At 40.3% G+C, this 13,863-nt stretch overlaps 1 protein-coding gene across 1 annotated transcript in view; it reads left to right on the top strand.

Annotated features, from left to right (window-relative positions):
• The window catches only part of tmem132e (transmembrane protein 132E), a 91,748-nt gene that overhangs the window by 36,642 nt on the left and 41,243 nt on the right, over positions 1–13,863 (top strand). The window contains exons 3-4 of the mRNA XM_041052480.1: positions 5,127–5,267; positions 12,234–12,426. Coding sequence (XP_040908414.1) covers positions 5,127–5,267; positions 12,234–12,426 — 334 coding nt within the window. The remainder of the gene's footprint in view (positions 1–5,126; positions 5,268–12,233; positions 12,427–13,863) is intronic.

Below are 13,863 nucleotides of genomic sequence, written 5' to 3'. Positions count from 1 at the left end.
CAGGATTCGCTCCCGTCCTATTTCTCAGCATCCACACACCTTAGCTCTTTAGATCTGTCTCTTAAGAAACATGTCTTTTATCATATTTAATCCTTGAATTGACACATCCCGGCTGTTATACCCTGACTTTTTTTTCTTCTGTCTGTGCAGCGTCTGATGTGTGCCATGCTTGTGAAATGGCCATTCAGATTCATCACATACAGTATGCATATCTAGTACAGACTATTAAAATTTCACTTCACTGGCGATATTTAAAATGATTACAGTCTAAAAATGCATTTTTACAGTCTCATCAGTCTCATTATGCTGTGGAAAAATTCAAGTTTCACGACAGCTCTGCCAGTGAAGACGGCCTTTTCAAATCTATTCAATAAATATTCTTTAAGAGGACCATCAAGGAAAAATTAAGAACTTGGGGGCTAAGATGTGATTTAATCCTGGTTTGCATATTTTATTTATTAACAGCAGGCAGTTAGATTAAATTACAGTGTGTGGCATGGCAGTTGACATGATTTCTGGCGTGTCATAAATGGGTCATGAGGACATGGGTCCCTGTGCCCGGCGGAGAGCGATCCAAACTGTCCACTCGGACGAGGAAGCTGTAATTGAAGCGAAGGTCATACAAAATAAAGAAGAGAAGGATTTTAAGTTTTGTTTTGTTTGGTGAATTTATACACTATGTGCGTCACACCAGTTTTATGTCCATCGCTCGTTTGCTGGGCAGTTAAAAATGTCAGTCTGGGACAGATGGGCCGTGTTTTAAAGGGTCTTATTACACCAGTATGTGAGTTTTACTTCTAAACTCTGGCTGAAAAGTTAAGTATTGATAGTTGGCCACAAAATCACTGCAGCTGATGAAGTAATTTTGGTATTGATCATTAAGTTGTTGTCATTTCGTGGTGTGGAACGATACTTATTTTACCAATGAATACGAGACTGAGTCTGATAACCCCAGGGAAAGCTAACAGGCAGCTCAGAAATCTGGCCTGGAATGTGTTGACCAAAAGCGCTTCTGTTTAGTAGTCCCTCAGCCAACTCACAGTCTTAATATGTGTTGCCATGGCACAAGGCATCTGTGCAGACTGAGTAAGAAATGGCTCTGTCTTAGCTGAAGTGGCTCCCACTGCCGCTCCAGTTTCCCTGTGCAGCAGCAGCAGCAGCAGCAGCAGGGCTCGCGGAGATTCTGAGAACTTGAGTGTGTATTATTGCTGGTTACCGCTGTACAGCCTTTCCATTTAAAATGCTCTTTCATTAATCAGCATTAACGCTGTTCAATGGGGAGCCCGATTCATGTGGCGCTCCCATGGGTAATGCTTCATCCCCTCTCATTTGCGGCGCAAAAATGAACCAGAGTCTGTGAAAAGGGCCGTCTGATTAAAAACATGGTTTCTGTACAATATGCAGGCTCTCTCAGAAGATGATGACGAATATGTAGTGGCTGGTATAAGCTGCTGGTGAGTGTAGGTAATGAATATAAGTACAAGTATTAGTCATCGGGGTTGCATCCTTACCAGGAAATGCACTGGAAGTGGTTATGTCCTACAATAATGTGTAATTATCATCTCTTATGATAAGTATTGTTACAGGCTCCAATAACCAAGTAGCAACTGGGTCACCTCATTTACTCCGAGTCTGAGGGTATTATGCTTCCCCTTTTCAACTCACATCAAAGGAAACATGCTTGATCAGGATGATTTCTTAAACGTTACATATTTCTGTTTCATCTCCCCTTGACGGCGCTGTATCAGATAATTACTGTGTTTTCTCTAATGTGGAGGATTTGACGAAAGAAGACAATAAGAGCTGCAATAACAAGAAACAATGTTTTAAAAGCTGCAACCTGTGAGAATTTTTTTTTTCTTTCTGTTATTTCAAACAAAATGGAAGTGTAAAATACATCAATTTTGATGGGAGGATTTGTACCAGAAATAGCATCGCTAAAGGAAAAGCTGTCTTCAGTAGTTAAACGTTTAGTCAGTATTATTGTTGGTATCACATGGTCACGAGACACGATTCCCTCAGGAGCTCATGATTCCCTGAGAAAAACTGTTTAACAGTAAAAATATTAACTTCTGTTGGAGATATACAAAATCCCTTTCAAACAGTTAAATCTAAGAATATTTGCTCTAAAAAACAGCAACATATGAAAATATTTTTTTAAACTCTTCCACAAGTTGTTAAAACTCCCATAAACAATTCTGAGGACACGATGTCAGTGTCTCAGTGTCTCCTCAGTGGTAGCTGCAGCCCTTACTGTATTTACAGTATCTGAGCTCTGCTTATATCCATCAATTGTTAAGGTATTAACAACGGCCTGCGTTTGGTTTGCTGTATCAAGGACCTGTTGAAACTGCAAACCCATGAACCGGGTAAACAACAAAATTTAAACTTTGAAATTGCGAAAGACTTTTGTGGCTAAAGATAAGTTAATGTTTATGATGAGCTAGTTTCCTTAAATAACTTAAATAGTTAAATACTTAAATAGTATCAGCGGCAAACCGAGAATGGCGGTGATAACTTTAAAATACAGATCCAGATACAGTTTGAGCTATGCGCCTATTCTGGCTGAAGGTGGGAGGGTGGGGTGGGGGGCAGCTTCAGCTGAAAGTCAATTGCTTTCACAAATCATGGATGAGTGGTCAATGCATCGAGCGCAGGTTAGCGTAGCAAATGGAAACAGCTCAGCGGGACTTCAGAATTTTTTATCTGTCACAGAAATAAATGGAACGATGGGGAAGATGTTGCAGGGGCCTCGAACGTTCAACCGAATGTAAATGAGACACTTGAGAGGACAATATGATTTAGGTAATGCGTTCAATGAGTTTGTCCTGAAAGATCTGCTGTTTGTCAGAGTGGAAGTGCAGCGATCTCATGGCGGGAAGAGAAAAACAACAGCGTCTTCCTGTAAACACGGCGAAATCATTAAGATCCCCAGAGTGATCCGCAGCACTCATATTTTATAACCAAACTGACAACCTCCTTCACAATAATGCCAGATACTCTCCAAATAATTAGCACTTAGATTTTCATACAGATATTTTCTCAGTGTCTGTGAGGACAATTTTATGGGAACATGAACTTCTACCTTCCAGTCTGGGTATTAATGAATTATCCTGAAGGCACAGAGCAGACAAACAAAAGCCAAATATGTTAATAATTCATCTCTGTCTTGTATTTCATGAAAGTGAGACCATCAGATCAATAATCTCCATTGGCTCTGCATGTGTATGGATGAGACAGCTGCCTCCATCATGCATCAGTGCGGGAGTCGGGCGTGGCTCTGCGGTCAGATATCCATAATCACAACAAATGGGACGAAAGTGCTTTTATTTTTCCTTTCTGCTTATTTTGTCTTCGGCCAGTGGACACCCAAATAGCATGTCTATGTAAAGTCACAGAGGACAGCTGTCAAATCTGGATTGTTATCCAGCTGATTGAAAATTTCAAATGATTTGTTACGGCCGCTCGGTGTCATTTTTATACAGACTCAGATGTTTTCTCACATAAGATTTTGACTCTGTTAGTTTTAGAAGTTACATACGAGGGAATTTTTAGTTCTTTAGGTCTTTAGTCAGTATTCGGCTTTCAAGTCTTAAAAGTAGTCTTTAAAAACACAGACCCTACACTTGTAGTAGTAGAGCTTGGCAAGCCAGAGCCTCTGGTGGAGGAGGTCATAGCCATAACAACCAGTCAGTGTCTCTGTGTCTCATGTTCAGTCACACATGTATGAATGTGAGGTAGTCCCATGAATAATAACCTTATTCAGACATGTAATACATATGAGGTAGTTATGAGGTTAGACGCAGGTCACCGGGAGGGACAGCTTCAGGTTTGGGTGGCGATACACAGCATCAGCTCGTACTGCTCATCTCTCTTCTCGATGCACCAAGCATCAGTAAATGCTTCTGCTTAAGACATCTGTAATCTCCTGACACTTCCTCCGGCAGCTCGCAAGATTTCCATCACATTACGGACCAGAAATGTCCATTTCTCACCAGAGAGTCCTCCCGCTAACTTTCACAGTCACCTTTAACATCTTTTCATTATTGATTGTCTGGGAGCGACTGCAAAGTTTAACTCATTATGATTCAGGTTCAAGTCTAAATCCAGTTCTATCTGGATGCAGTAGCCACAGTAAATAGCTCATGGTGATAAAAATTTTAGAGGTAAAAAACACAAACCACATCCTGAACATTCTTTAAGAGACGGGAAAGGTTTTTGCTGCACAGACGTAGCAACCAATCTCTACCATAACCATATATGTGTTTAGGTTTGTGAGTAAAACTACATGTAGATGTTTTGGAAGATACATAAGTATGTTGCCTTATACTGTTATTATTTCTTCCCCTTTGGTTGGAGGCTTTTGGAGATGGACCATTTTCATTATCAGTAAATCTGTTGGTCATCTTGACAATTTATTGATTATTTGTTAAGTCAGTGGAAAAAAAACAGTGAAAAGAAAAGTTAAAAATTAAATGTTAAAGTCGTAATTTTAGCAATATAATTTCAGCTCTGGACAATTTAATGTGAACACCTGAAATATTAAAAAGCAGCAGGCAGTATGAGTCCCCAGGTTTAAACATCCTCCCCGCTGAAGTGTCCTTGAGCAAAACACGTGAATCCCTACAACCCCCATGGCTTCTGTTCCCTGCCTTACCTGCACAGTTTGTTGTCCCTGTGGAGCTGGAGGTTAGGGAAGGAGGATTTCACCCCAGAATCAGTAAAATATCATAATATTGCTTCTTTTGAAAATCCAGCATTATTTAATCTGTGGTTAATATGAGATCAGATGCATCATGAGTTGTGAGTGTAAAAGTTTTCACAAAGCACGCGAACTGATTTTGGAGACTCTCAGATGTCAGTGGTTAATAAGACCGTGTAAATGCCCCGCGGGTGCACGCTGTGACCTGAGGCAGTCCCAGCTTTCTGGACTCATGTATCATTGCACTGTCGTCTTCATTCATCTCTGTTATTGATTCATCTGTGGAATTGCTTTTGCCATGACGCAATACAAGGAGGAGGTCTGCTGCACACAGAGGGCGTTCACCTCTGACCTCGCACATAAATCATAGCCTCTAATAAAATTGACTCTTCCCATTCTTTTCCCCTCTCGCCGTTTCCTGCAGGGTCAAAGCAAAGAAAGGGGTGAACCTGCTGCAGACCAAGTCGAAGAATGCCCAGTGGAAAGTGGACTGGGAGGTGCAGTCCGGCGCCAAGCACTCTATTACCACCATCGACGTGAACAAGAACAAAGCAGTCAAACAGGGGTAAGTCAACAGCACCAACTGCAAACACACTGCGTCTGTAGGACCGACTTCCGCACCTGCCGATTCTTGTCCTTGCCCTTGTGCCACACAAAGACAGCAATATTTGTCTTTCATAACTGTGGACAAAATGTCTCTAAAAAGGTTTCCCTGAGCATAACAGTCACAGTTCACACTCTGATTAAAGGCAGCTTTTAAAAGCACACACCATTCTTTGTAAATGCCCCGGGAGCTACGGAAGATAAAATGCAGCTTTGGCCCACAGCAGCGACTAAAGCACCGTCTGCTTTAAAGCACAAAGTAAAATGAAAGGAGATGTTATCTACTTAGTCTCACTACATCTGCTGTTAATTTGGTCTACATGGACAGACGAGGTAGAAGATTTTCACAGCAATGGTGCAAAGTTCCTCAAAAGTGTAAAAGCACCCAGACACCGTCCTGTTGTGTCTGATGGGACAGCAATCGACTCTGTAAACACAACCCAAAATTAAGCGGTTTTATTTTCAGATGTCTGCCTCTGAGAGTTCTACCTCCACCCCAGTACAAAGGGGGCGGTGAACTGACCCTTTGAACAGCTTCTTGCTCGTTGAACACAGTGAACATCAGTCACATTTTGTTCACCGGGTCTTACACGAGTGCAGTTTGTCCTGCCTCTGAGCTAGATCCAGTGAGGGAAAGCAAAAAAAAAAATTAGCAGCCATAAATCACAACATGTGATGCGTTCAATTCATTAAGAACCGAAGCACTGGGAGTTGGGCTGGGTATCAGACATTAGCAGCTGCTGGTCTAAGTATTTGCATCCCTATGGACACGTTTATGGTTGAGGAGAAAGGAGGAAGAAGACAGAGAGTGACCTTACCTGATAAAGGAGTCCACCATTCCTCTCTTGTTTACTTCTTAGCGCCTTAGTGGCAGCCTTTCTTGCTATATTTAGTGACCCATGTCATGTAATCTTTGCCACCCTGTCACCATGTGGGAAATGTCCAGTAGGGGGTCAAGCATGTGCAGAGAAACAGCGTGTCATGCCGCATTTTGTCAAAAGCCCAGTCAATTCTGTGACCACCTAAAGCCAAACAGCCAAACAATAGGCATCCAAAGTTATAAAGAGTGGAGCCATGGAAGAATTCGTGTTTTGATGCTTCACTCCCATCAAATTGATTGAACATGAGCATGAAATCTTTTTATATAAAAAAAAAAAAAACCCTCACGCCTCTTTGGATTTTCTTGTGGAAATATATTGTTGTGAAATTGGTTCACAGTGGTTGCACTCTGGGTTGCTGTTTGGAAGTCTGCACAAAGTCTTTATTTGTGTCCGAGTGGTGCAAAGTTTCGAGAAGATTTAAGTTCCAAAAGAACATCTCCCCAGTAAGTTTTGATTTGGGATGTACTTTATTTTGTGTCACTGTCTAAAATATTTCCAGCTATTTGTTGTTGTGTAAACTAATATTAATATTAATATTACTGATACTGATTACTGATAATGATATTATAATATTAGCTGCCTAAAGTTAAAGCTACTATTTACATATATTTAGTAAAAGCAGGACAGACCAGATGTTACTGTTCATCCATTTCTGAACAGTGTTTTCTCCTGATTCTTCCACCTTGAAGCACCAAAGTCAGAAATTTAAAAAATTCTACACAAAGTGGTTTTAGCCAGATTTTAACCACATTTTAACACTCGTACAAGTTGTTTTTGGAAAAGTCAGAGGAGTTCTTTTTTTGACAACAGTGACGCTGTTTTGTTGTTGAAGTATGAGGACTTGGTGTCTGTGAGCAGTGATGGAACAAATTGATTTTTTTTTTCCAATTCTCTTCCATTTGTTTGGCCGTGAGCCCGAGGCCCGAACGAGTCAAGGTGTTGAAAATGTCTGATAGATTGTGATGCAGATAAGTCAGTGATACAGGATATATTTCACATACACATTTCAGACTTTAGTTGAATTAGTCTGACAGCATTCAAATACTTGCTACTGCTTCATCAGTTCTTCAGTAGGAAAATGACAAATACAGGCCTTCAGCTCATGTTACATGTATTTTAATGGTTCACAATGATTCCAGTGTGTTTTGGGAATAGCTTCTGTTATCACACTTTCAGCACTTTCATTCCCTGTAGCTTTCTTTTTGATTATATTCGTATTTGCTTTATTAGGAAAGTACACACAATCCTATTTTCTTTCTTGTTTGATGTTTGAGTGGATGAGCGGGATGACTGGAAATTTTCTTCTCACATATCTTTTAAGGCAGAAACTATGTGCAGCAGAGACTCAGATACTTTACAGTAATGAGCCCAAAAATACATGAATTCTCAAGACAATTCTTTCCCTAATCACCCAATTAAATGCAGTAATAAGCCGAATTCTAATATGTTTTCTAAGTTCAATAATTGTTCTCATTCATATGTCTTTTTGTGCTTGATTTAAGCAGCACCCTCCTCACACACACACACACACACTCACACACACTTCCCTCTCCCCTGAAAACCACAAACACTCACACTCCGGCATCATTTTGCATCTTAGTGGTGACTTCATCTGAGTACCCATTCTGTGTGAACATCTGGTTTTGTTTACTCAAAATTACCTGAGACTGAGGAAATGAGGTGACGGCGTTTTCCGTTGGGGTGTAGTGCTGATCTCTTCATCACACTCCTCTCTTTATTATTCTTTACTTATCCTGGATTTTCTCTTCATCAGATCACACTTCAGCCAGAGCTGGAATTATTCAACTTTTTTTTTTTTTTTTTCTGTAAACCTCCATCTGGAACAGTCCCATTCGAACAGCAGCTTGCTGATAACACCACATGAACCAATGCATTATTGATCGTGGTCAATGGGTTTCAAATGAATAATGTTCTTGAAAATGCTGTGGCATTACCACTGTTGCAGTCAGAACAACAGAAAGACTCGATCATTTAATAAGACTCTTTTTTTTTTGTGCTCTGAATAATTCAGCGTTAAACAAGGGATGAAACAAGAAAAAGACTCAGAGCACATTTGTAAGTGCCAGTATTTGCTCTTAACCAGGACAGAGACAGACTGACAAATGCTCTGTTTTCAAAGCTGCTCTGTGAAAAAGAAAATGTTTTTTAGCACAATAAATGTTCTCCAGGGTCTGTTTACATAAATTATTTCCACATGCAAGGGAATATCTTTTATCGTTTTCAATGTACACTTTATTTTGTGGGCCAGTTTTGTAGGCCAAAAAAATGGAGACGCCATTTGAAATATTTTACAATACATACACAGTCTGTTTACTGACAAACAACCAGTTTACCCAGTTGTATCCAGATACTGTTGGTGGGCATAGGTTTTTGGTATAGGTCATTGCAAAGGCACAATGGTCCCAAACATGACAATGTCACTGTGGTGACAAGACTCAGTTCACTTTGGATGGAGTCAAGCCGCATGTTTCCTCCTGCCTCCAGAGGCTTTATGCTGAGCTAATACAGAGAATTGATGTTGAACTTACTCCCAGCAGAAAAAAGCTCATAGAATATATGTGCTAAAATATTATATTATTTCTTTTTAAAAGTCCTTGTCTTTTGCTTTGAATGCTTTAAAAAAAAAAAAAAAACAGACTCGAGTGCTCTAGATGTTACAGAGCTATAAACTTAAACATGGACTCTTCTGAAACCTCTGTTCACCGTCTCTGTTCTCCTGCTGTCGTAGCGCTGCCTTGCAGTGCTTTGATCCAATGAACTCTCCCTGTTAATCAGTTCAAACAGTCCTCTGATCAAAGAATGAAAGTCCCCTGAGTTCTGAAAAAGCCCCAAGCTACAGCTTTTATAATATATACTTTGTGCTATACAGATAGTACATCATTAACTTAATGGAAACAAGGCTGGACTTTCTTGAGCCACGTCTTCTTCCTTCCTCTGCTGTATGAAATCACTCATTTAAGTTTTCACCACCCACTACTTAAAAAAAAAAAAAAAGCCTTTATGTTAAATGTTGTTTGTCAGTCACATCAGTTCTCTTTTATGTATTAGTTTCTATCAAAACTGAAGAGATTAATGACATGAAAGATTTTAACCGTTCATTTGAATAAGGGAAGAAAATGGATAAGAGAGCAAAACTCACCAAAACACTTCCTTGAATAATGACTGTGATTTTTTTTTTCTTCCTCTGAAACCTTAGGAACTGGACTCAAGTGACATTAATTAGCCAACACATACATAATTTAGTATTTTGATGAAAAGGTCATCCTTTCATACCACTGAGATATCCTAAGGAAATGTAATAAGACATACTGTAACACAGCAGCTACAGCAGCTTCCCTACCTAAAGGGAAATGTGAAGGTTGCACTGTAATTCTGTGCAGTCACAGAATGCACACAGGCAATGTAAGGAGATAAAAACCTAAAGCGAGAGAATCAATAAGGGTTCTGATAAGGTCATGTGCCGGCAGCCAGCAACGTAATATTTCCTAAAACCCGATCTTTTGATTCGGATCTCAAAAATAATGTCAAAGTCTAACTGTAGCTCATTGCATGAAATGTGAAGGAGAAATGTCATTTTTCATTTTCAGTTTCATGAATTACTCTTCCCTCTTCATACTCTCTAACCCAAATCAGTGCATTGTGAACATCATTTTTCCTTCCCTCCGGCGCGGTGGCAGTCGACGCTGTATCGAGCGGCTGTACATGTACTCACTCCACTGGGCCATATTGATGACAGCTTTAGTGTGTCACGGGCACACGGGGGTGTTTGTTTTCAGTGAGTGATGTCGAGACAAATAGGCTGAGATCTCATCACGATGTTCCTGAGAGGAACCTTTTGTGGACGGAGGATCTTGCAGATAGTTTGATCCGGGTTTCATTAAAGGGCTCTCAGACTGCATGGTGGGCTGGGTCTCTGCTTTTGTGAAGGACAGATGGCGAGCACTTCACTTTCAACTGGAAGGTGAGGTTCAGGCGGGACGATTCCCGTCACGCGTGGAGAGAGATTTAATTTGCCCCTTCGCCACCAGTGAGACAGTTTGGTGATAGGCTTGTTGAACCTGAGGATTACAAGCCCAACAAGCAGGATTTTCATAACAGGGAGGCTGTTATCGCTTCTGCATCACCGGCATGTTTGTGAGAGTAAAACAGAGATCCAGCTAAAGTCTTCTTCACGCCAAAAGAGAGAAGCAAAAGAGAGCGAATGCTCAAATATTTCATGTGCGCAGCCATCCAAACAATCAGGCTACCTACCAAAAAGTTATTGATTGGTCAGAACCAGAACTGCAGCCATTGCAATTACGGCTATTTGAAAGTGAGAGGTTGAATAAAATCTGCAATCTCCTTGCACAAGCTCTACTTTCAGGTCTTAAGACAGAAGAAGAAAGCCGGCCAAGAAGATTAGGGAGCAGTGATTGTTTATTGACGAGACCTGCACAGGTTTTCATTCAGAGACCATCAGTGATTAATCCATGGCATATGATAACTCCATCAGAGTAAGCAGGAATGCCATTAGAAAGCTGTCACTTCTCATCACTTCTAGTGTCTCTCTCAGTAAGAGTTCCATGCATAAGTGGAAACATACAAGAAAATAAACAACTCTAAAGGCAAATCTGCTTTTTTCACTGATGTACAAGCAAATTATTAGGAGAGATGTCTGACATGAAGGTTTCTCTGTTGTATCAGCTTCAGAATCCAATCTGGTCTCCTGCAGAATACACTGCGTCTGCATCTAATTAGCTTCGCCAAATACTTTTTTGGGGGGGAAATGTGATTGCTACCTGCATCGCACTCACTGAAAAACATTTTCCAAAGCAGGAAATGTGACATTCTTATACCGTACAGAGGAGACGCAGAACTTTGAATCTGTCTTTACCTTTAGGTTTATAAAACAGGGTGAAATGGGCATAACTTTGTTCTCAAATGTGCAATGTGAGATGAAGAGACATTAGCATAATGCACTGATACATCATTTGTTCACGTAGGGCTCGATCCAGGTTCCCCTATAAGTCCTTTCAGTTCTACAGATGAAACACTTACTTGTATTTAGGGTTTGTGACCAGACCAATAAAAAAAAATGTTTTTAAAAGGATTATGACACTAAAGGATTAAATTGCAGCATGGGAAAATGAATCATGTTGTAATATGCTTTAGCAGAGTTTCAGCTTCTTCACCTTGACTTTATTTAATTGAGAAAGGTGTGGACCAAAAACACTTATCATAATGGTCGAACAATAAAATTATATTAACCAAAACCACGGCTCCTTATTTTTCAGATTTATGTGAGTAAAGTGAGGGAAGGTTTTAGAAGTTAAGTCAGTGCTCCACTGGTGAAGCATGGCGTCGTAAACAGGATCCTGTGACCTTTACGATCCCGCAGCCATGTTAACTGCCTTGTATCTGTCAGGAAATCTGAGATCCACCAATCAGACTGAAGGAGCTGCTGCTTGAAATGTTATGATGGGGCCTTTTCATCAGTGAATGTGTTCTGCTCTGCCTCTGAATGCATAACATGGATCATACTCCATACTCTGGCTTTTATTCTGAAATGTTGTTTGGATAGCTTATTGAATCATGATTTATTGATACAACCAGAATACCGTAATCAATCTTAAATCTATGTTCGAGGTACATTCATCAGCTTACTCACTTGTTTTTCACAGAAAAACATGCCTTCAGAAATGTAGATGTAGAACCATATGACAAGTATCAGCTCTGCTCTAAAGCATCTGGCTTCAGTGCTTCACATGTGGAAGCCTTAATGAATGCACTATTTCTTTTTTCAACTCAAGGGTAACTTAAGGAAAACTTTAAAAATAACTACACAGCCGTGTGTCGGCAGCTCGCTAAATGGCATGTTTAATAATTAAAAACTATCCAGTCAAACTATTTCATTACCAGAAATGAATGCATTGCCAGAATTTCTTGTTATATTCAGCAGTGTTTTTCATGTGTATATTACTGTAACTGACAGTTTGACTCTTTTTTTGTGTGTGTGTGTCTTTGTTTTTGTCTTCATGGTCTCGCAGGGATGTGCTGGGCAACGTCGAGGTGATGCAGTTGGATTTTGAGATGGAGAACTTCACCAGCCTCTCGGTGACCAGACGGATCAACTGGAACATCGACTACAAGGGCCAGAACCCGCCTCCTGATTCAGAGAAGGTGGTGACGGAGCTGACGGTAGTGCAGCGGGACATTCAGGCCATCATCCCTCTGGCCATGGTGAGTGAAGTCTTGTTTTAAAGGAAAATTTTCCCTTTATATTTTTGCCTTTCAAAATGTAAAATAGATTATCAGTAAACTGTTAGAAGGCATATATTTTGCTGAACATATGAGCATTGTGAAATCTTACATTACCCATCGTGTGGCTACAAAGTGCAAGGACACTGGCAGCCACATGTGTCGACCTAAAAGTAGGCAGGAAATGTCAGGGATCCTGTGAGAGTCACGTTTCTATCTACACTACAACTGTAGCTTTAAATACCTTTAATTATGGCAACCTGAACTTTCATGATACAGACAGATGTACTGTCATTACAGATAAATCTAATCAACAGCTACTCTCCGTGCAGCGATTTCCTGATTGTTAAGAAAGTCAACCAATCCCAGAACACTTGACTGTCTATTACTCATTTAATCGGGGCTTCTCTCCTTGCCTCGTGAAAGGTGGCAATTAGTGAGGGCAGTAAACAGATTATGGGAACAAAGGGAAATTAATCAAGCAAGAGGTGCTAAGTACCTCTGGCTATGCCTTGCCTTCTTACTTCCTCTCTTGTGCTCTTGCTTCACTCACTTGAAACCCAGTGAAAAAAGTCCAACCCCACATTATAACTGCGCATTAAAGTTTACTGTGCATGGTATATAATACTGCAGACTGGATGCAGGTAGTGTGTGGAAGTAGATGTGTGGGGACAAAGGTCATCATTGCAGCACTGACAATGTAAAAAAAAAAAAATCAATATCTATCTCAAGGTAAAAAGCTGGATACTTTATCAGAATGAGTCTTGTTTGTCTGCGATATATTTGCATAATTACAACTGTTCTGCACCCAAAGCTCCATTAAATATACTTGAGCTGCAGTTATGACTTTGTGTACCGCACATCTGTTGTAACATAAGGTTCACTTCATATCTCTGGTCCCCTTGACATTTGGGATTATCATGCATCTTGTACCCAGATGTGTTTAGCTGCACTGCAGAATTAGATTTCTGCCTGTGTTATTTCCCCTTGTAAAATTTACATTCTGAAGCAAGATGGCAGAAACGATTGCTGCCTTTTTTTCTCAGCTGCCTACAACCTCTGCACTCGACACGCTCGTCTCTAAGCAGAGGACTCATGTTAATACTAGACGGAACAGTAAAAGGGGGACTGGTGCTGTCATCATCTTCAGTGTTTTTAGTTGACAGGGAATTTCAAGGGCATCATTTCAAGGAAATTGACTTGACTTGACATCAGTTTTCTTCCTTGTCACTGGAAAAAGAGGACTTGGCTGCATTTGTTTTGAAGCATATCTGTAACACACTGCAGACAAAGCCCATTCAGCCCGGGAAATCTCTGAGCACTTCCAATTAGTCTATCAAGCATCACTGACGTTGTTCAACGATATAAATAGTCACAATTCACTTCAAAACGAAATTTGAGACCATTTCAGATCAACTC

This window comes from Toxotes jaculatrix, chromosome 12 (assembly GCF_017976425.1).
Source record: "Toxotes jaculatrix isolate fToxJac2 chromosome 12, fToxJac2.pri, whole genome shotgun sequence".
Classification (NCBI taxonomy): domain Eukaryota; kingdom Metazoa; phylum Chordata; class Actinopteri; family Toxotidae; genus Toxotes; species Toxotes jaculatrix.
Note: the sequence above shows the minus strand (reverse complement) of the source record. Positions and strands in the feature narration are given on the sequence as shown.